This window comes from Colobus angolensis, unplaced genomic scaffold (genome assembly GCF_000951035.1).
Source record: "Colobus angolensis palliatus isolate OR3802 unplaced genomic scaffold, Cang.pa_1.0 Scaffold88, whole genome shotgun sequence".
In the NCBI taxonomy this organism is placed as follows: Eukaryota; Metazoa; Chordata; class Mammalia; order Primates; family Cercopithecidae; genus Colobus; species Colobus angolensis.
Genome location: NW_012122709.1, coordinates 418,822 through 439,217, shown reverse-complemented (window position 1 = coordinate 439,217; position 20,396 = coordinate 418,822). Strand labels below are relative to the sequence as shown.

Here is a 20,396-nt window from a genome sequence, read left to right as displayed (position 1 = left end):
TGACCAGCACCGATTGTCCGGCACTCACTAGTGAGATGACCCCAGTACCTCAGTTGAAAATGCAGAAATCACCAGTCTTCTGTGTCCTTCGCCCTGGAAGTTGGAGACTGGAGCTGTTCCTATTCGGCCATCTTGCTCCCTCATTCTCAAGTACATTCTTAAGTGAAACTAGCTTTTTAAAAAATGTGTGTGCTTGGCAGTGAAAACTACAATGACTACTATTGCAGTTTGGTGTCACTACCCTGACTCATGATAAGGTGCAAGCAGTTTTACCCACCATAGCTTTTGCATCAGTGCAAATGTCATCACATTTGTTTAAGGTAAAACCATTAATTTTAACAATGTTATTTAACACTTTGAATATTTCAGCACCACTCATGTTTTTTGTTTTATTTTTCCCCCCAAAGCTTTCACATAATAGATCTTCAATGATTAGTTAGTGCTTAATACTGGATGATATAAGCAAAACAGCAATTCCACTCCAAATCTGTAGATTTGTGCATTTATAAGGCAAAAACACATTCTGCAGAAGAGACATTAACTAAAGAGGGCTTTATGTTTGTGGGTAAACCTTTTATTTGATGAGTTTGTTTCTCCATCATTGGAGAGTGGCATGATTTCTTCTATGACTTTTCACCCAGCAGGCATTCAGCAATGTCAACTCTACAGGGGTTTATTTTTTATTTTTTATTTTGAGAGGGAGTCTCACTCTTTTTCCCCAGGCTGGAGTGCAGTGGTGTGATCTCGGCTCACTGCAACCTCCGCCTCCTGGGTTCAAGCAATTCTCCTGCCTCAGCCTCCCAAGTAGCTGGGATTACAGGTGCCTGCCACCAAGCCTGGCTAATTTTTTTTTTTTTTTTTTTTTTTTTTTTTTTTAGTAGAGACGGGGTTTCACCATGTTGGCCAGGCTGATTTCAAACTCCTGACCTCAAGTGATCCTCCCGTCTCGGCCTCCCAAAATGCTAGGATTACAAGTGTGAGCCATTGTGCCAGCCTCTACAGGGATTTATTAGTTTTTTCACTATTGTGTGTACTTCTACAGCTAATATAATGGAGTAACTTACCCTATAGTATGTTTCACTGCATTTTTCATTTCTATTTGGAAAAGCCATAATAAACACTTTTGACTTTTAAAGAGCTCATAACATTTACTTTAAATGTTTAATTTCATTTTCTTTAAACTCCAAATAATTAATTTCGAGATGACTCTACAATTTAACTTACACTCTAATATCCTGTTCCAAAATGTTCTTTTGCATCAGAAAAATAAAATAAATTATGCATGTCTATAAGGTCAAAGAAAAGACAGCCTTTGTTGTATTTTTGTTTCTTAATTACAATTGTAATCTACAGAGTAGATCCCTCTCTTCCATGAGCCAGAACTCTGTGATAAGTTGTTTTGACATGTTTTTATCAGTTTTAGATGTAGACATTGCCGCTGTGGGTTGGTGAAGTAAGTCTTCTAATCTCCTTTTTCAAAGCCAGTCATCCATTCTTAAATATCAGAAAAACATGTTGCAGATAAATTGTATCTTATTGTATAATATGTCCAGTAAGTTGTAGAAAAAATTTAAAATTTATATTCTTCAAAAAATATTTTAAAGTGTTATTGCAAAATAAGTCTACAAAGTATGTTCACTTCATATATTTTCACATAGATACAAAACTTCTAGATTTCCAAATAACAATTCATTAAATGATAAGAAGGTTACAAAGATTATGGTATGCATAACCTAAATAGCCAGTAAGAGCAATAAGTTCTGAGTATAAGTTAAACTCTGAAAACGCATGTATTTTTACTTGCTCCCTTAGAACATTCTAGAATGCACAAATACGTATTTCAGAGCAGTGATATCATTTTACATCATGTTGCCTCTTGAAATTTCCTCTGTGTACTTGTGAGAGAATAAGAGTAAAAAGGACAAATAAAGTCTTAGTATTATTATGAAAATAGGTTTGCCCTTTAGGACCTCCCGAGAGGTCTCAGAGAACTGGAAGGAATGGATTGGAGGAGGTCAAAACTGGAGCTTTGGAGACCAATTAAGAGGCTGTTGGGATGGTCTGTGTGGCAGTGGTTCTCCAACTTGTATGCATCAGAACCCCCTGGAGGGCTTGTTAAAAGCTGGGCTCCGCTCCCAGGATTTCTGATTCAGTAGGTCCAAGTCTGGCCCCAAAATGTGCATTTCTAACAAGTGCCCAGATGGTATTGATGCTGCTTGTTTTAGGACCACGCTTTGAGAACCACTATGCTAGGGCCTTACTAATCATCTCAGACTTCACCCCAGATCTGTTGAAGATGAAACTCTGTGAATAAGATTTTCAGGTGATTTGTATACACATTAAAGTTTGAGAAGCACTGCTCTAAGAGACAGTTGATGGAATCCTAGACCTAAAGATAGAGAAAAGTTCACAAATTGAAAGGTTATTTATAAGAGGCAATAAACAAGACTTCGTGTCTGGATGTAGAGAAGTTAGAGAGAGGGAGAAATCACCAGAAATTATTTGGTTTCTTCTGGCTTGAGCAATTGAATAGGAGGTAATTCCTTTTCACTAGGGCAAAGGACACAAGGAGATGAGTATATTTGGGGGAGTGGTATTTGAAATCAGTATTGAGTTGATTTACTACACAAAGTTCTCTTTTAACCTGCACATTGATGGTTTCACGTGGTTAAATAATAATGTCATGGACTCCTGGTGCTGCAAAGGGATTGGTAATGCATAAGAAGTGTTAGGCACACATGCAGGATTCTGCTTTCAGCTCAGACTCCGTTTGTGGCAGATATAAATTAGCAAAATGTAAGTCTCTTCTACATAAGGAGCATTTAAAACCTGTCTCCCATCCCTACAGCATTCAGCCCCTCAGACACAAGCATGTGGGAATGAGACACAGAGTAAACAGCCAAACTCACATACCACCTATTGGTGATTCGATATTAGAAGAAGAGAAGAGAATATTCCAGATATTCCAGATCAGACCAGACCCAATTGTGTGACTGCCAGACTTGGGCAATTTCCATGTGCTTCCCTTTCAGGGACATATAGCTACCCATGTTCCTGACCAGCTGAGCCAGGATTATGACACAAAGCAGGCTGCAGAAGGAAGTAGTCCCCACTTGAATGAGTCAAATTTCTATCTGGTTGGGGGAGACATTACACTTTCAACCATTGTTTCATTTGATCTTCACATTACAGCCAGGTCCAGCAGGCATTTTAATTATCTCCATTTTGCAGATGAGGAGGCTGAGTTTCAAGGAAAGTAAATGACTTGTCTAGGGTTATTGAAATGGTAAGAGGATGGACTGACACTGGGCCCCAGGTATCCTGACTTCAAATTGTGTGTTCCTTTCACGATAATACCGTGCTGTAGTTCAACTTAGCAGCAGGCTGATCTGTAGGACATTTGTCCCTTTTTTGGATTCTAATTTACTTCAAGAACTAACTTGTATGAAATGTTCAAATAATAGCACTTGATTTCTTAAAATTGCTTGATTTTTAATACATTACAAATTATTAGTGAGCTTTTCTCTTAATGGTCAAGAAATTAACAATGAGTCACAGCAAAATGTCTGAAAGATGAGGAAAGAAAAAAACGCTTACATTGTCACCAGGTCTGTTCATTATCCTCTGTGCTCTATATCAGATCAATCAATAGTTAATTAATAATGATGTTCTTCCTGAAGTACAAGGTTATAAATTAATTTAATGCTCATATGCATATTTTCTGTAGGAAAGGTGAGAGAGGAAAATGCCTGCCATGCCCATCTCATTGTAAGAAAATGTATGTAATGATTACAAGCCTATAATAAGAATGGTTTGCTTAGCCAAATGTTTGTTCATTTCTGTTAATCAGTATTCATTTGAGCTACCTCCATGCAGTTTGTGGAAGCAGTGCAATCAGTTGAGTAGTGTGGCAGATTTAAATCAGTAATAAAAGCCCTGGGGAAATTAACAAGACAAAACATTAACCACAGACTAAACATTAACATACATTAGCATTTTTATTATACCTGTAGAATTGTTAAATGGGCACGGTTGCTACTATTAAAAAGTTTATGTTGTATATCACATAATTTCAATGTATATATTGTTTTTAAACTTTTAAGATTTAATTAAATGAAATTGTATAGTGGTATGATAGATGATTCAAGAGAATGAACTGAAATTCATCATTTTATTTTAACTGGAAAACTATGAAATTCCCATCCAACTCCACCTTCAGCCCCAAGGTACCACAAAGCAAATGCCACAGGTAATACTCACCCAAACTAGACAACTAGATAAATTGCATAACTTCCAGAGGAAGTTTTAGTTTTAATTCTTTAGGGTTCTGATGAATCCATCAATGATCCAAGACTAAATTTAAATGGTATTTGGCAACATTTCTCAGAAAAGCACTTTTTTTTCTAAGTTGGATGAACTTTCATTAGCTGAATTCAAGACATTATAATAACACTTCAATTAAGAGAGTGATATATTTGCATAAGCACAAACATTTAAATAAACAGAATGGAATTCAGGAATAGCTCCACAAATATGGCCAATTAAATTTAAAGAAATAAAAAATTGAAGTAACTAAATGAGAAATGATCTTAACAAATTGTACTGAAATAATCTGATAAATATTTGGAAAAACATAATCATTATTTCTTGAGTGTTAAATAACTTGGAAAGTTTGACAAGTTAATCAGATAAACAAATGGATAGCATTCATGACAGATAAACAGAGCATACACATTATTTTTAAATATCAGAGAAAAATATTTAAAGGAAAAGCATTAGGCCTAAAAATGTCATTAACTTTGTGAAAGTAGAAAGCCAACAGGTCATATGATTTAAGCACTGTGAAATGAAGTAGAAATGTCAGTGAAAGGGAAATCAACAGGTAATATCTAGCCATGTAAAAATTTTATTTAAGATCGATTTATTTTATTTCTTTTTTAAATAATTTCAGCTTTTATTACAGATTAGAGGGTACACTTGCAGATTTGTTACATGGGTATATTGTACGACACTGAAGCTTCAGGTCCCAATGATCCCATCACCTAGGCCGTGAAAACAGCAATCTTTACATCACACAATATACAAAAATTAACACAAAATGGGTTAAATACCTCATCATAAATGTACAAACGGTAAAGGTTCTGAAGAAAATATGTCTGTGACATTGCCATATGGAAAGACTTATTTGGATAGAAAACAGCATCAATCATAAAGCTGCAAAAATAGATAAAATCAAGTTCATCAAAAATTTTTAAAAAGTGTTCTGTGCAAAAGGCATCACTAAGAAAAGTGAAAAACCAGACACTGGGAGGGAATATTTACAAAACATATATTTGAAAATGAAATGACAAGATTTGAGTAAACAGTGCAGCTTTATTCACAAAAGCAAAAATGTGGAAACTACCCAAATGTGTAAACATATTTGGTATATTTATTCAGCAATTAAAAGAACAAACTATGGTAAACCACCAACATAGAATTCCTCAAAGAAAAAATTATCCTGAGCAAAAAAGCAGAAACAAATATGTAAATACTGAATCTATCCATATTTATTTTCTATATTTCTATTCTTTCTTTCTGTTATCAATCTAATCCTAAAAAAGACAAATCTCATCTGTAGTGATTAAAATGTCAGTCACTATAAAATTATGACAATATTTTATGCATTATGAGGTAGTGTTTACACATGTGTATACATTTACAAATCTCATCAAACCACAATTCAGGGATGCATTTTATTTTATGTATATTGGGTCTTAAAATATTCAATTAAAAAAAGAGTACGTCAACCAAAAGAGCTAATGTGCTGCAGCATAAACTCTGCCCCCCCATTAAAAATTATCTCTGAAAATTACCAACACACGATTAATTATATTAATTATACTTAATAAGACACATGACATAACCTTTATGTAAAACAACTGTGTATGCTTTCCATGTATTTGCTTAATCTCCATATATTCTACATCTTATGATTCTTATTTTCAGAACTTCTCCACTGAAGTGACTCATGTCATCATTATCAATCATCTAAATTTACTAAACACAGTGCATATTAGGTCCTCATCTTGCTGAATCTCTCCAGGTTGTTAAACCCAGAATATTGATCTGGGTTTTCTCCCTTTGGATGTTTTAATTACACTGGTGTTACATAAGGACAGGATTCTCCTACAAAATATTAAATATATGTTTCAGAAACATAAAAACATCACAGTTTCAAATAACCTTTTTTTTGGATTCAGGGAGTACATGTGCAGATTTGTCATATGGGCGTATTGTGTGATGCTTAGGTTTGGGGTATGGATGGTCCCATCACCCAGGTAGTGAGCATAGTACCCAATAGATAGTTTTTTAGCCCATTTCCCTTTTCCTCCTTCTCTCCTCTTGTAGTTCCCAGTGTCTGTGATTCCCGTCTTTATGTCCGTGTGTGTTTAACATTAAGCTCCCACTAATAAGTAAGAACATGCGGTGTTTGATTTTCTGTCCTGGCGTTACTTTGCTTAAGAAAATACTCTCCAACTGCATCCATGTTGCTGCAAGGGGCAATATTTCATGCTTGTTTGTGGCTGAGTAGTATTCCATAGTGTATAAGTACAACATTTTTTTTATCCAGCCTGCTAGCACCTGCGTTGATTGCATGTCTTTGCTATTGTGAATAGTGCTGTGATGAACATATGGGTGCAGGTGTCTTTTTGGTAGAATGATTTGTTTTCCTTTGGCTATATACCCAGTAATGGTATTGTTGAATCAAATGGTAGTTCACCTCGAGTTCTTTGAGGAATCTCCAAATTCCCCTCCGCAGTGGCTGGACTAATTTATACTCCCACCAGCAATGTGTAAATGTTCCCTTCTCTCTGCATCCTCACCAGCATCTGTTGTTTTCAGACTGTTTAACAAAAGCCATTCTAAATTCTGTGAGATGATATCTCATTGTGATTTTGATTTGCATTTCTCTGATGATTAGTGATGATAAGCACTTTTTAAAAATCTTTATTGGCCACTTGTATGTCTTCTTTTAAGGAGTGTCTGTTCATGCCCTTTGCCCACTTTTTAATGGGGCTATTTGTTTTTTGCTTGTTGATTTATTTAAGTTCCTTATAGATTCTGGATATTAGGCTTTTGTCAGATGCATAGTTTGCAAATATTTTCTCCCATTCTGTAGGTTGTCTGTTTACTCCCTTAATAGTTTCTCTTGCTGTGCAGAAACTCTTTAGTTTAATTAGGTTCCACTTGTCAATTTTTGTTTTTGTTGCAATTGCTTTTGAGGATTTAGCCATAAATGCTTTGCCAAGGGTGGTATCAAGAAGTGTATTTCCTTGGTTTTCTTCTAGGATTTTTATAGTTCAAAGTCTAATATTTAAGTCTTTAATCTATCCATCTTGAGTTAATTTTTGTATATGGTGAAAGATAGGGGTCCAGTTTCAATCTTTTGCATATGGCTAGCCATTTATCCTAGCACCATTTATTGAATAGGGAGTCAACTTTGCCAAAGATCAGATGGTTAAACATCAGAATTTTTTTAAATGTAGGAATTACCAAAGATTTTGTAGTCGACCCAATAATCTGAATTCTGGAGCCAGGGTCAAGGGACATCCTGTAGGCAGCAAGTGGCAGGCTAGACCTACTTGGGAGCCTCCTCTTCTCTAGAATTTGACATGCAGTGCTTTCGTATGGTTACTAATTGTCTCTTACTTGGCAGACCAAAGAATTTAAATCATCCCACTATTGGCTTACTGCCACTTGAAATACTACCTGAAACCTAGGTTAAAATTGAATGTCAGTTTTCTGTTGAACAACTTTAGCCATTTCTTGGAATATGTTTAGAGGATTTTTCATCATTATTACTGTCCTCCAATTATGGGTAAGGTGTCCACATAACCACAGACCTGGGCCACACCCAGTACTGGGAATCCCCAGAGCCTATGCCGGTGACAGAAATCTATGACACGGGAAAATCGAAAACAGAAACATAGGTTTTAGAATCAGACAGATCAGCATTCAAGTCCCAGCTCTACCATTTACTAACATTGTGACCTTGCTTTTAAGTTCCCCAACTTTTGTGAGCTTCAGTTTCCTTATATCTAAAAACGGGGCTAATAATACCCATTCTGTGTAATCCCAGCGCTTTGGGAGACCAAGGTGGGCAGATCACTTGAGTCCAGGAGTTCAAGACCAGTCTGGGCAACATGGTGAGATCCCGTGTCTAGCTACATTAGCTAGGCATGGTGGTGTGTGCCTGTAGTCCCAGCTGCTCAGGAGGCTTAAGTGGGAGGATTACCTGAGCCTGGGGAGATCAAGGCTGCAGTGAGCTGTGACCACACCACGGCACTCCAGCCTGGGCAACAGAGCAAGACCCTGTCCCAAAAAAATAAATAAATAAGTAATACCTGCTCTGTATACCTCAGAGCATTGTTGGTAGGACTGAGTAAAGAGAATGGAGAATGGATGTAGAAGTTATTTATGAAGCACTAGGTTGGAATAGGGTATTGTGTAAGAAACGTGAAGTGTTGGTATTGTTGAGAAGCTTTCGATATAGGCTTTCTTTCTCTGTTCAGCCATCTGGAGTAAAAGATCAAGTCTGAATTTTTTTGTCACTTGAGAGTTCCCAGAACCAACAGTGAATAGGGGCCTGAGAATGACAGTTAGATTTTAACCAATGGAGTAGCTGCATTTCTTGACATGTTCATTATAAGGTATAGGAGTGAATTATATCAGACCAAATTTTTGCATGATTTCAGAGTCTTTGGTAATAATGGGATTCAGGACACACCACCCCAAAATATGGCACCTTTGCATTTAAGAAAACCCCCAAAACAAGAAAGTCACTCTCACCTTCCCCTCACCCTTCTCCCCTGAAGCAGGTCATAAAACCTAACTGACCCTCTTCTGAAGTATATCATAAGACCATCATGTGAGAGGTGCCCACCCTATACCCAGAAGAAAGAAACATCTTTACCTCCAAAGTTACAGGGATACAAAGAAAAATCTGAAGAAACTGCCCTGGCTAAGTTCCCCCAGTTTATTACCATTCGGTTATAACCTCTTTGTCCAATCACAATTCACCACTCTCCATTTCCTTAACAAACTTACCATAAAAATCCACAGCTTTCCCCATTTCTTTGGGTCTTCCTTTCTAAAGGCTCTTGTGTGATGTAAAACTTATATTAAACATATTTGTATGGATATCCCTTTTTAATTTGTCTTTTATTACAGGTGCCTCAGGCATAGGTCAAGAAAATAAAATTTTCCCTGCCCTGCAATAACATACTCCATTCAGAAAGTAATTTTCACCTTTTTTTTTTTCAAGGAAACTGAGAAGAAAATATGGCACTTCAAATATCCTATCTTCCTCCTGTGTATAGGGCTAGAGTTACAGGTAGAGTGAAGCTATGGGACCAGGTCACAGTAGAGTCCTGGTGTGGGTGAGAGGTGGAAGTGGGGTGGTAGGCCAGGTTTCTTGATGCCCAGCCTACTGGGCTCTGCATGATCTAGACCATGCTTGTCCAACCTGCAGCTTGCAGGCTGAATGCAGCCCAAGATGGCTTTGAATGTGGCCCAACATAAATTCATAAACTTTCTTAAAACATTATGATATTTTTTGGTGATTTTTTTTTCTAGCTCATCAGCTATCGTTAGTGTTAGTTTATTTTATGTGTGGCCCAAGACAATTCTTCTTCTTCCAATGTGGCGCAAGGAAGCCAAAAGATTGGACACCCCTGATCTATACCTTGCTGGGTCCCAGCAGTGTATTTTCCTTATGTAGGTGCAAGGATGGTGCTTCTGGATCCTGGCAGAAAAGAATGATGCTAAGGTTACTAAAATGTCTTCCTGGCCAGGCGTGGTGGCTCACGCCTGTAATCCCAACACTTTGGGAGGCTGAGGCAGGTGGATCACGAGGTCAGGAAATCAAGACCATCCTGGCTAACACGGTGAACCCCGTCTCTACTAAAAATACAAAAAATTAGCTGGGCACAGTGGTGGGTGCTGTAGTCCTAGCTACTCGGGAGGCTGAGGCAGGAGAATGCGTGAACCCGGGAGGTGGAGCTTGCAGTGAGCTGAGCTCGCAGTGAGCTGAGATCACACCACTGCACTCCAGCGTGGGCGACAGAGCGAAACTCTGTTTCAAAAAAAAAAAAAAAAAAATTATTTTCCTGGCCTGGATATGGATATGGTCAGAGGCCCTGCCTTCTTCTTATGTTTCAGGATTTGTAACCCTGCAGAACACTATTGCTTTCCTTGTCATAAGTCTGGCACATAAATAAAAAACACCTTTAGGAATCACGGTATATGGAAAACAAAAAGGTTTTATATTCCAGTCTTTTGATAGAGACACTCACCTATCCAATAAATTCCCTCCAACTAACCAAATTTAAAGGTAGCAGCATCCTTAACTAGATACATTAGTCAGTGAAAGGAAATTGGATTGCACTTCTTATTTAAGAGCCTAAAACTTCTGGGCAGGATACTGATTTCTAAAATGCCACTTGGGAGGCTGACTTCTTCAGTAGGGGCTGCTGAAGAATAAGACTCAAGTCTCCCAGCATAGCCTGACGTTTCCCAAGTGTGAAGCTGAAAGGACTTCTTTAATGTGAATGCTGCATCTCTTTGTAAGTTATGTTTTCTTTTAGTGTCCACTTCTCAAAATAAGCTCATAATATTCACCTATAGCTCACATAGTGTGGAGGTGAAAGATGTAGGGAGAAGGGCCCAAAGGAGGGAATATATTTGACAAATGCTTTGTATATGAGAAGAATTTGCTTCATGGTAGATTTGTGGAAGAAAATGCATCCTGTCTGATAAGATATGGCACATTTCAGATGGAGGAGTAGGGTTATTGGCAGGACACCATTGTTTGCCCCTTACCCCACACAGAGCCTTGGAAAGTTGGCTTGATAATACCACATTGGGTGGCTTGGGAAGAAAGGTCAGACTGCAGAGTGGCGACATTATCATTTGTTCTTGACCTTCCTACTTTTGCCTCAGCTGCACCCCTTTCCAGTAGGTTGGGGCTGGTGAGGGCGGGGAGGGGGTCAAAAACTTTAAAGTCTTGCTGTGGACCAGATACTATTCACTGATACAAAGGGCTGACTTTCAATGGGGAAGGAGATTTCACAGCTGTGGGTTGCAAGTAGACAAGTTACTGTGAAAGATGTGTGAAAGATTTGATTTTGGTGCTGGATTGGGAACAGGTGTAGGTCAAGAGAATGTGTACTGTGCTCCTGAATGTGCCAAGAATACTTTAATCCTAGTGAAATAAGTTCTCACATGAATGTTTGTTCACAGAATAATAGATATTAATGGAACAAACATCAAGGTTTTGTTCCATGAAATTTCACCTGCATTTTCACAAAGTAAACATGTATATGTCTTCAGATAGAAAGTGGTAATACATAGTCTGCCCTCATTTATTTGGCATCTGCATTATATGCTTTAAAAATGAATGGAACTTAACTCTCCAGTCCAGCTAGGTAGCCCCTGACCTAAAGCACCCTACCAGACTGCTGCTAGTTAAGGCATATTCATGGAATGCACACACTTTGTTTGAAGTTAATATTAGCCGAAGTCACATAGCATTCCATAAGCACGTCTGAAAAATTCAGCATCATGCGTTCCAAAGCTAAATTGAATGTCTTTAAGTGTCTTCGGCTTTTGTTTTATTCCCATTAAGATAAACCATTGAGTATAGCTCATCTGAATATCAAACTATAGATGCTATCTTTTATAAATGAAGGTGATGCTACTCTGATTCTAGATTTCTTTTCTAATTCAATAATGTATTTATATGAAAAGCCTTCCAAAGCTGTATAAATGGATAACTTAGTAAATGCTGTCAGGACCATCTTGAGAAATCCAGAAGCTGGGATTACCACACAGAGCCCATGGCTTATAAGTAGAGTGCTGAGCTGAGGCTGATAATAGAAGATTCTTTCAATTCGCTTCAATTAATTCACCTAACAGTGCACAAAATCCAGTCTGAATAGCGTGGACAAACATACAACCCTTCTCCTTGCCAAATATTTCTAATATTTTTCCTGAAGTTTACAGTCTATATATTTACCTTGGCTACGTTGGGTGGCTATGTTTTTGGGGACTGGTAATTCTTTATATTTTTCTACAATGTACAATGTAAGCCACTGGAAGGTCAAGCATTATCTGCTAGGAAGGAAATACCGCATAAACTTTGAAATCAGACAAATGGGTTCTAAGTCAGACAAGTCAGTCCACTGTTTATTTGCCTCATGCAAGTCACTTAACTCCCTAAGCCTCAATTTCCTCATCTCTAAAATGGGGATGATAATCGTTGGCATAGTGTCTGGCACAGGGAGATATATAAGAATGTTAGTATTCATATTTTTTATATGGAAGTTCATTTAGGCTTTTGCTTGAATGTGAAAAAAGTAGCAAATCTAGTAATAATTAAACCAAAAAAATCAAGTAGAATGGAGCTAAGTAAGAAAGATTATGCCATTTTTTAAAAAAGTATTGCTATATGAGTGTAAAAGAGGTCAGCTTTAGAGAGAGATATCCAATAAATATTTCTGAATGAATGAGAAAAGATGGAAGGAAGAAAGGGAGGGAAGAAGGGAGGAAAGAAGGAGACAGGGAGGAAGGAAGAAAGGGAGAATCTTGAGCAATTATGTTTTTAAAATACTTTTAATCCTGAGCTTATTTAATGATATATGATTCATAGGTGATTACGCTTGCTTATTTATTTATTTATTTATTTATTTATTTATTTATTTATTTATTTATTAGAAACAGGATCTCCTTCTATTACTCAGGCTGGAGTGCAGTGGCACAATCATGGCTCACTGCAGCCTTGACCTCCTGGGCTCAAACGATCCTCCTACCTCAGCCTTCTGAGTAGCTGGGACTACAGGTGTACACCACCATGCCTGGCTAATTTTTTACTTTTTGCAGAGACTGGGTCTTGCTGTGTTGCCGAGGCTGGCCTTGAACTCCTGACCACAAGTGATCCTCTTGCCTCAGCCTCCCAAAGTGTTGGAATTACAGGTGTGAGCTACCTGTCACTGGCTACTGATTGGTTGACTTGCCTTCTTCCCTTGGGCATTTTTAGGAAAGCCAGATGAGCAACCACACTTTTTATCAGAGTACCTTAGCTTGGGTCTTATATCAAAATACTCATAGAAATTGGGAGCACTCTGTGCTTGGGAGGCTGCTCTTCTGTTAACTGGCTACACAACTCTCATCTTCTGCACCAGTTCTTCCTAAATTTTGCAATTCCCTTTTGTGAACTTCTTCATATGTATTAATACCAAATGCCATTGAAAGGTATGAATAGCATGAGGCCTGTGTTGACGGTCCTCTCAAATGTATACATCACTGTAGAAAAAAAGGCCATTTTTTTATCTTAGGAAATCTCTGAATAGGCTGTACTCAGAATGGGGTCCCCATTCTCAGTCTCCAGCCTTCTTTCCACCAATGGTTCTTTGCCTTACAAGCTAATCACCTTTTTTGACTCTAGTCATAGCTTTGTTCTGCTATTTAAAATTGGGGGAAGAAATTGAAGTGCCTTTCAGAATTTGTTTCTACTATCATATCTGCACAAGTATCATATAATTATATTGCATTTCTTTTTTCAGATTGGCAAGTTATGTGCCCATTCTCAACAACGCCAATATAGATCTGCTTATTATCCTGAAGATCTGTTTATTGACAAGAAAGTATTAAAAGTTGCTCATGTAGAACATGAAGAAACCTTATCCAGCCGAAGAAGGTGAGAGGTTTCTTTTTCTCTTTATTCCAGCATACAATTAGCAATTGTATTTTAAGGTCAAAAACTACTAGAGTGAAACTTCTTAAATACATGTTATTTAGTTCTTCTGAGTAGAGTGCTTGATTAATTAAATTTTATCATCTGTCAATGTTTAAAAAAAGATATGGTATTATATCCAAGCCATATTTAACTGTAAATTTACTGCTCATAAATATGTAGTACAGCAATACGTGTGGAAAGGACTTCCCTATTCAAGATCTTTTATTGATTAAGCAAAATAGTTTCTGCTTACAATCTTGTCTCACAATTTCTTGGCTTGCTTTGTAGCTTTTCCCATTATTAACAGTGAGTCAGAGGTAAATTCACCAGAGAGAAGCTGGTGAGACACATTCATGTGTATATACACACACACATACACAGACACTGCATACTTTACGCACTCTTTTAAAAATGATAAAATGAAGGATCTGGTTCCTGGTTCTTAAAACAACAGTCAAGGAACAAAATCCAGGTTTGTTTCTTGTTCTCTTCATCCATTCTCCCCTGATCCAGGTTCCCTCTATCCTCATTCTATTTTTTTGATTACAATAAAGGGGTAGAAATTGGATCAAAAGCCCAATACAACTCTAGAAGAACTGCCCTACCTGAAAAGACTGCACATGTAGCCAGCCCTACCACTGGCTCAAGAATAGCTAGACATGAGTTGTTCCTATTAACCTTGAGGGGGTTAGGTGAGATTGCCCTATAGATAGAAAATGAAGAAAGGAATTATGTAATATCCCAGATTTGGGCTAAACTATTCCATTCCTCTCATTTTCCTATAGGGGTTTCTGAGATAGAAAATGAAGAAAGGAATTATGTAACATCCCAGATTTGGGCTAAACTATTCCATTCCACTCATTTTCCTTTAGGGGTTTCTGAGATGGTAATTCTTAGCATGATCTGATACAATTTAGGATGAAAGAAGGCAGTAATGCAACTTAACAGAGTTCCCCTACTGAAGCATTTTGGAAAGTCCTTATTTCTTCTCTTTTGTTGACTTCCAATCTAATGGATTCCTAGTTTCCCTGTAGTAGCTATTTTAAAATGTGATTCCAGGACTTCTGGGAGTCCCAGTGACACTTTCAGGGCACCTATGAGATGTTCCTTTTGCTAATTACATATTTGTGTGAAACTGAATATTGTTCATATACTTCAACCAAAACAATTTATTACAACATATTAAATGCAGAAGTCAATAGGAGAATCTAACTATCCCCTATCAAGCGAGACAGTAGAGACAGCTTGCAAAAATGAAAAATGATACCATTTTTTTCACTATTGTCATAAAATGTTATTAATATTTATATTAACATGTAATAGGCCCATAATGGCTAGTTTCAAATTAATAATAAATTTTAAATTTTAAAAAAATTCTAAAACAGTAAATATCAATAAATATATATCATATAAACAAAATCTCTTTGGGATCCTGAGGCTGCAGTCATTCAAAATGTTGATGGAGTCTAGAGGACCAACTTCCAAAGTGGCTCACTTACAAGTGTAACAAGTTAGTGCTGGTTGTTGGAAGGAGGTCTCAGTTCCTCACCATATGGACCACATGAATGGCCTCAGGACTTGGAAGCTGGCTACACCACAGTAAGTGATCCGTGGAAGACAGCAAGGAGAAAGCTATAGTGTCTTTTATGGCCTAGTCTTTGAAGTGACACATCATCAATTTTGGCATATTTGATTTGTTAGAAGTGAGCCACTAATTCTTTGTGGTTTTTTGTTTTGTTTTGTTTTTTGAGACAGAGTCTTGCTGTGTCACGCAGGCTGGAATGCAATGGCACCATCTCAGCTCACCGCAACCTCTGCCTCCTGGGTTCAAGCAATTCTCTTGCCTCAGCCTCCCTAGTAGCTAGGATTACAGGCGCCTACCACCACGCCTGGCTAATTTTTGTATTTTTAGTAGAGACAGGGTTTCACCATGCTGGCCAGACTGATCTCAAACTCCTGACCTCAGGTGATCCATCTGCCTCAGCCTCCCAAAGTGCTGGGATTACAGGCGTGAGCCACTGCGCCCAGTCAGTGAGCCACTAATTCTAATCCATGCTCAAGGAGAGGGAGGAAATTAAGCTCCACCTCTTGAAGGGAGGAGAATCAAGGAGTTTGTGGACGTATTTTAAAACTACTTCAGGGACCGGGCGCGGTGGCTCAAGCCTGTAATCCCAGCACTCTGGGAGGCCAAGACAGGCGGATCACGAGGTCAGGAGATCAAGACTATCCTGGCTAACCCGGTGAAACCCCATCTCTACTAAAAAATACAAAAATCTAGCCGGGCGAGGTGGCGGACGCCTGTAGTCCCAGCTACTCGGGAGGCTGAGGCAGGAGAATGGTGTAAACCCGGGAGGCGGAGCTTGCAGTGAGCTGAGATCCAGCCACTGCACTCCAGCCTGGGCGACAGAGCAAGACTCCGTCTCAAAAAAAAAAAAAAAAAACAAAACTACTTCAGGGCTCCCAACATCAAAATGTTTGAGAGCCATTTTCCTATAGCATAGGGGTTCTTTGGAAAATTTTTGTCTTTTAGGCCATATATTAAGGCCCTCTTTTGCACCTGCCTGTCCTTTGTCCATTTTTCTCCGTTGCATTTACTCTTGGACTGAACCACCTGAGGAATAAACTTCAGTTCATCTAAGGCATTGACCTTTAACTAGTGGCAACCCCTTCCATATTTGACTGAAGTGAAGATGATAGATAGGTAGATAGATACATAGCTAGATAGATAGATACATAGAAAATCCTCACTTAACTATGTCTGTAAGTTCTTGGAAACTGCAATTTTAAGCAAAACGGCATATAACAAAACCTATTTTTTCCTTATCACCATTATAACAAAACGATGTTGAATGAAACCACGTTATTCAAAGACCTGCTGTACATTGTTTCACTTTAAGTTTCAGTTTCCAAGAACCTATAAATGACACTAAGTGAGGACTTACTGTATATGTGTGTGTGGGTGGGGGGTATCTTTATTCAATTCAGCAAAAATTTAGTAAGCACTTGTTAATACCAAAATGTATACTAGGCACTGAAAATACAAAGACACAATCTGTGCTCTCCAGCTCAGTTTAATGGGAAATAGACTTAAATACAAATAATTCCAAAACAGCTTTGTAAGTGCTAAAGCAAAAGAATGTCTAGAGTACAGAGGCCACCTACAGGGAAAGACAGAACCTTGAGGCTTCATGGAGGAAGTGGTATATGAATTTGTAGCCGAATCCCATGCGGAGCTTTCTCAAAATTAACACACCCACTCAGTCCCATTTTGAGATTACTCTGCCAACCTAGACACATTTATAAGTAGGAGGTTTATCCAAGCCTGTTGCTATGACTTCTGTCTTGGGCTCTGGGGAACTCATTCCCTTTCACCTTAGTGGGGACAGCTGTATGTGTATCGATTCCTCCAGGGAAAGAAGAAATTGATAAATGAGGTTTTGGTTGGCCACCGGATTTGGTACTTTGTTTAGATTCATATACATATATTTCTGAGACTGAGTCTCGCTCTGTCACCCAGGCTGGAGTGCAGTGGCACGATCTCAGTTTACTGTGACCTATGCCTCCCAAGTTAAAGCCATTCTCGTGAGCCACCACACGTGGCCTAGATTCATCCTCCAAGGAAAAGAAAGGATAGTAAGAAAAATTGACAAAGCCTGTAGAGTTGAGTAAATGATGGTCAGGCAGAGCTTCTTTGGGTGTTGGGAGCTTGAGCGTGCCCAACGATGTTACTCACTTTTATTGAAACTGAAGCATTAGAATCTGAGATGGAGCCTTTCTTTGTGAATTCTCTGGCAGAAGAAGAAAACAAAACAACAGGAGAGTATCTGATTTTATTTAACTCCCTCAAATAGGCATTGTAACCCCTCTTAGGGAGAGAGGAGAAGTGGGAATTAAGATGATCTCTTGCTAAATGCACTGCCCCCTGCAATCTGATGTTATTAAGAGGGTTTGTTTTTGCAGTGTTAGTACCTCTATAAATCTCTCAGTATGTTATCTGCACAGCATTTCACACTGTCCAGAAAAATATATGTGCCTCTAGCACTCCTCATGCCCATGCCCAAGCTCCATCCTCTGTTGTTAAAAATATGATAATTGCAAAGGAACCCTATTGTAGTATTCAGTCTGTGGAGGTTGTGAGCAAGCTGTCTGAATCTGATTATGAGTTGAAAAGCCCTTTGCCTTGTTAAAATAACAACACACAATGAAATGCAGGATTCCTTTGGTAGCATTCAGAAGTCATCTGCTTGTTTTGTCTGCCCCCAACTGGGTAGTTTGCAACACACAACTAATCTTAGAAATAGCTTAGTTCAATTTCAAGGCGATTTGATACTCAACTGGTGGTCTATGTGTGGGACTCAGTGTTCCTTTAAGGGATAAGTATTGAAAATATCTGTCATCAGATTTCAAACAGTGAGTGGAGAACAAGATGCACAACTAGTACAATCAGAAAAGAAGAAATCAGATCTTCACAGCCCCTTCTAGCTTTCATATTTTCGGCACATCTCAGTTGTCAGCTTCTCCCTTCTTTGCCCTTCCGAATGTCTACTTCACTGCTTCCCTTATGATACTGTTTCCCTTGCCATGTTTATACAATATACTGTTTGGTTGAGTACATGGACAATATTTTTCCATTGTTCAAATGCCGAATCTATGGTTGAATAGTCCATCTTGCATCTACATATACCAAGCTTTTGGCCCAACTGCTAACCTGTGAGAAAGTCACACAGTCCCTCCACCCTTGTGAAATTATATCTACATATTCCAGCCCTCTCCTTCTGGTGCCCCCCCTTCCCCTCTGACTTGGTCTAAAGGGGCAATGGATCAGGTAACACTAGTAAATGACCTAGAAAGCAAAGAACAAAAGCTGATCTCAGCTCCCCTAGTCCAAAATCAATGCCTACCCCCACCCACTGAACAAAACAACAAAGTATGTCCTGAGTGAATCAACGAGTTCTGGATCTTGTACAAGTCATTCTGCCCTAAATAGGCCTCTACTTCTTTCAACATTTGTCGACACCATCTCTGTGCTTCACATTGTGTAAGGGTTAGGCTCTGAGGAATGAAGGGGCACCTAGCTTAGTTAGGGAGGGAGACATGCAAATGAATAATTTCCATACATTGGGGGTGAGTGCCAAATCAGAGCTATGTGCAAAAGAGTGGCAGTGTCACAGATGGAGAAGATAGCCCCTCTCCTGGGAGCATTAAGAAAAACTTCTTGGAAAAGGTGACTTTTGAGCTCAGCCTGAAGGATAAGTTCAAACAAACTCAGCAGATTGAGGAAGGAAAGGAGGGCATTCTGGGCAAGGGGAACACTGAGAAAAAGTATGGGCAAGTCTTTAGAATGGTAGAAAGCTCTAGTTTGGGATTAAACTGTGAAAGGCTCTCTCCAGCAGAATTAGGCATGATCTTACGTCATTCCTATTTTTGTTATTTTAGTTTAGGTACTTTTCTTGCATTGTCAACTTTTAAAAATAATAAGCTCATATTACTTTACATGAAGATAAAAAAATGAGCCTTAATAATAAAGGAAAAAAGTTCCAGGTCTGCAGTCAGGGATGAAAAACTGTTTTTACTTGCAGTGATTTCCAATTAGTGCTGCTTTGATGCTTGCCGAAGCAAATCATTGCAAGAAAGCAAAGGCAGTCCCCTCCCCTGCAACCAAAGAAGGGGAGGGATGATCCTCTTCAGGATGATGGAAGCCCTCCAGGGAAGATCACGTGCACTCAGCTGCCATATTTGAAAATGGCTCGTGCATGCAAAGGGGCCCTATCCTTTAGTTCCACATTTAACACATTGAATGGAAACCTCTAGGAAGAGACTTTTTCCTGAGCAGGCTGTCGTAAGCAAATGTTGGATCTGTCTGAGAGCCGTAGGTGTCAGAATTTGTATGTCAATGCTATGTTTGACATGTATGTATTAGAATAAAGTGGAATTACAATCAAAGAACATTCCCTTCAATCAAATTGTTTTTCCCATCCCAGACAACTAGTTGTCCAAACTTTCTATCCTCTTTTTTTTCCCCCTGGAACAATTCAGTTGAGCAGACTGCCTTAGTTCATAGGTGGAGATTCTTTTGTTGTCTGTCATGGGCTACTAGCACAAAGGAAAAAAATCTGGACTGTGTCATACATGGGTAATTAACATGTCACTTAGTTTAGTTTCATGTGTCTTTCTTTAAAGAGAAAAATAGAAATATTCAACTCCTCTTTTAAAACTATAAGCAGAGGAATATAAATCTTTATTTAAGAAAATATTAAAATACACTTAATTCCTGTGCTGGAACAAGTTTAGAAAGGAATGACAGGAAGAGACAAAGAAGAGGAGAGATGAGAGAGGCCCAGTAAACTTGGTAGGAGGTAAACTACTTTTGTCACACTGCTGCTGTAGTGTCAGAGGACATTATCACCTGTTGTTGCTGTCCTTTGAAAAGCTCATTAACTCTCCAACAGTTTCTAAAGTCTTCTTCCCTACCCTCCAAAACAGTATGTCTACACTTATTTTCAATAATCAGTTTCTTTTAGAGACCAAGATTTATTTTCTCACAGTAATTCAGAAGGTTTTCCATAAAGGAATGGCCTTCACTGTAACACTGTCCTTTGGGACTCTTAAGATATTGGCC

At 38.5% G+C, this 20,396-nt stretch overlaps 1 protein-coding gene across 4 annotated transcripts in view; it reads left to right on the top strand.

Annotated features, from left to right (window-relative positions):
- GPC3 (glypican 3) overlaps window positions 1-20,396 on the top strand; it is a 470,409-nt gene that overhangs the window by 281,224 nt on the left and 168,789 nt on the right. For 3 of the 4 annotated variants that reach the window (XM_011930705.1, XM_011930704.1, XM_011930703.1), the window contains one exon: window positions 13,605-13,738. In XM_011930705.1, the coding sequence (XP_011786095.1) occupies window positions 13,605-13,738 (134 nt within the window). Of the gene's footprint in view, window positions 1-9,307; window positions 9,377-13,604; window positions 13,739-20,396 lie in introns of all 4 variants that reach the window. The other variant, XM_011930701.1, reaches the window with a different exon arrangement.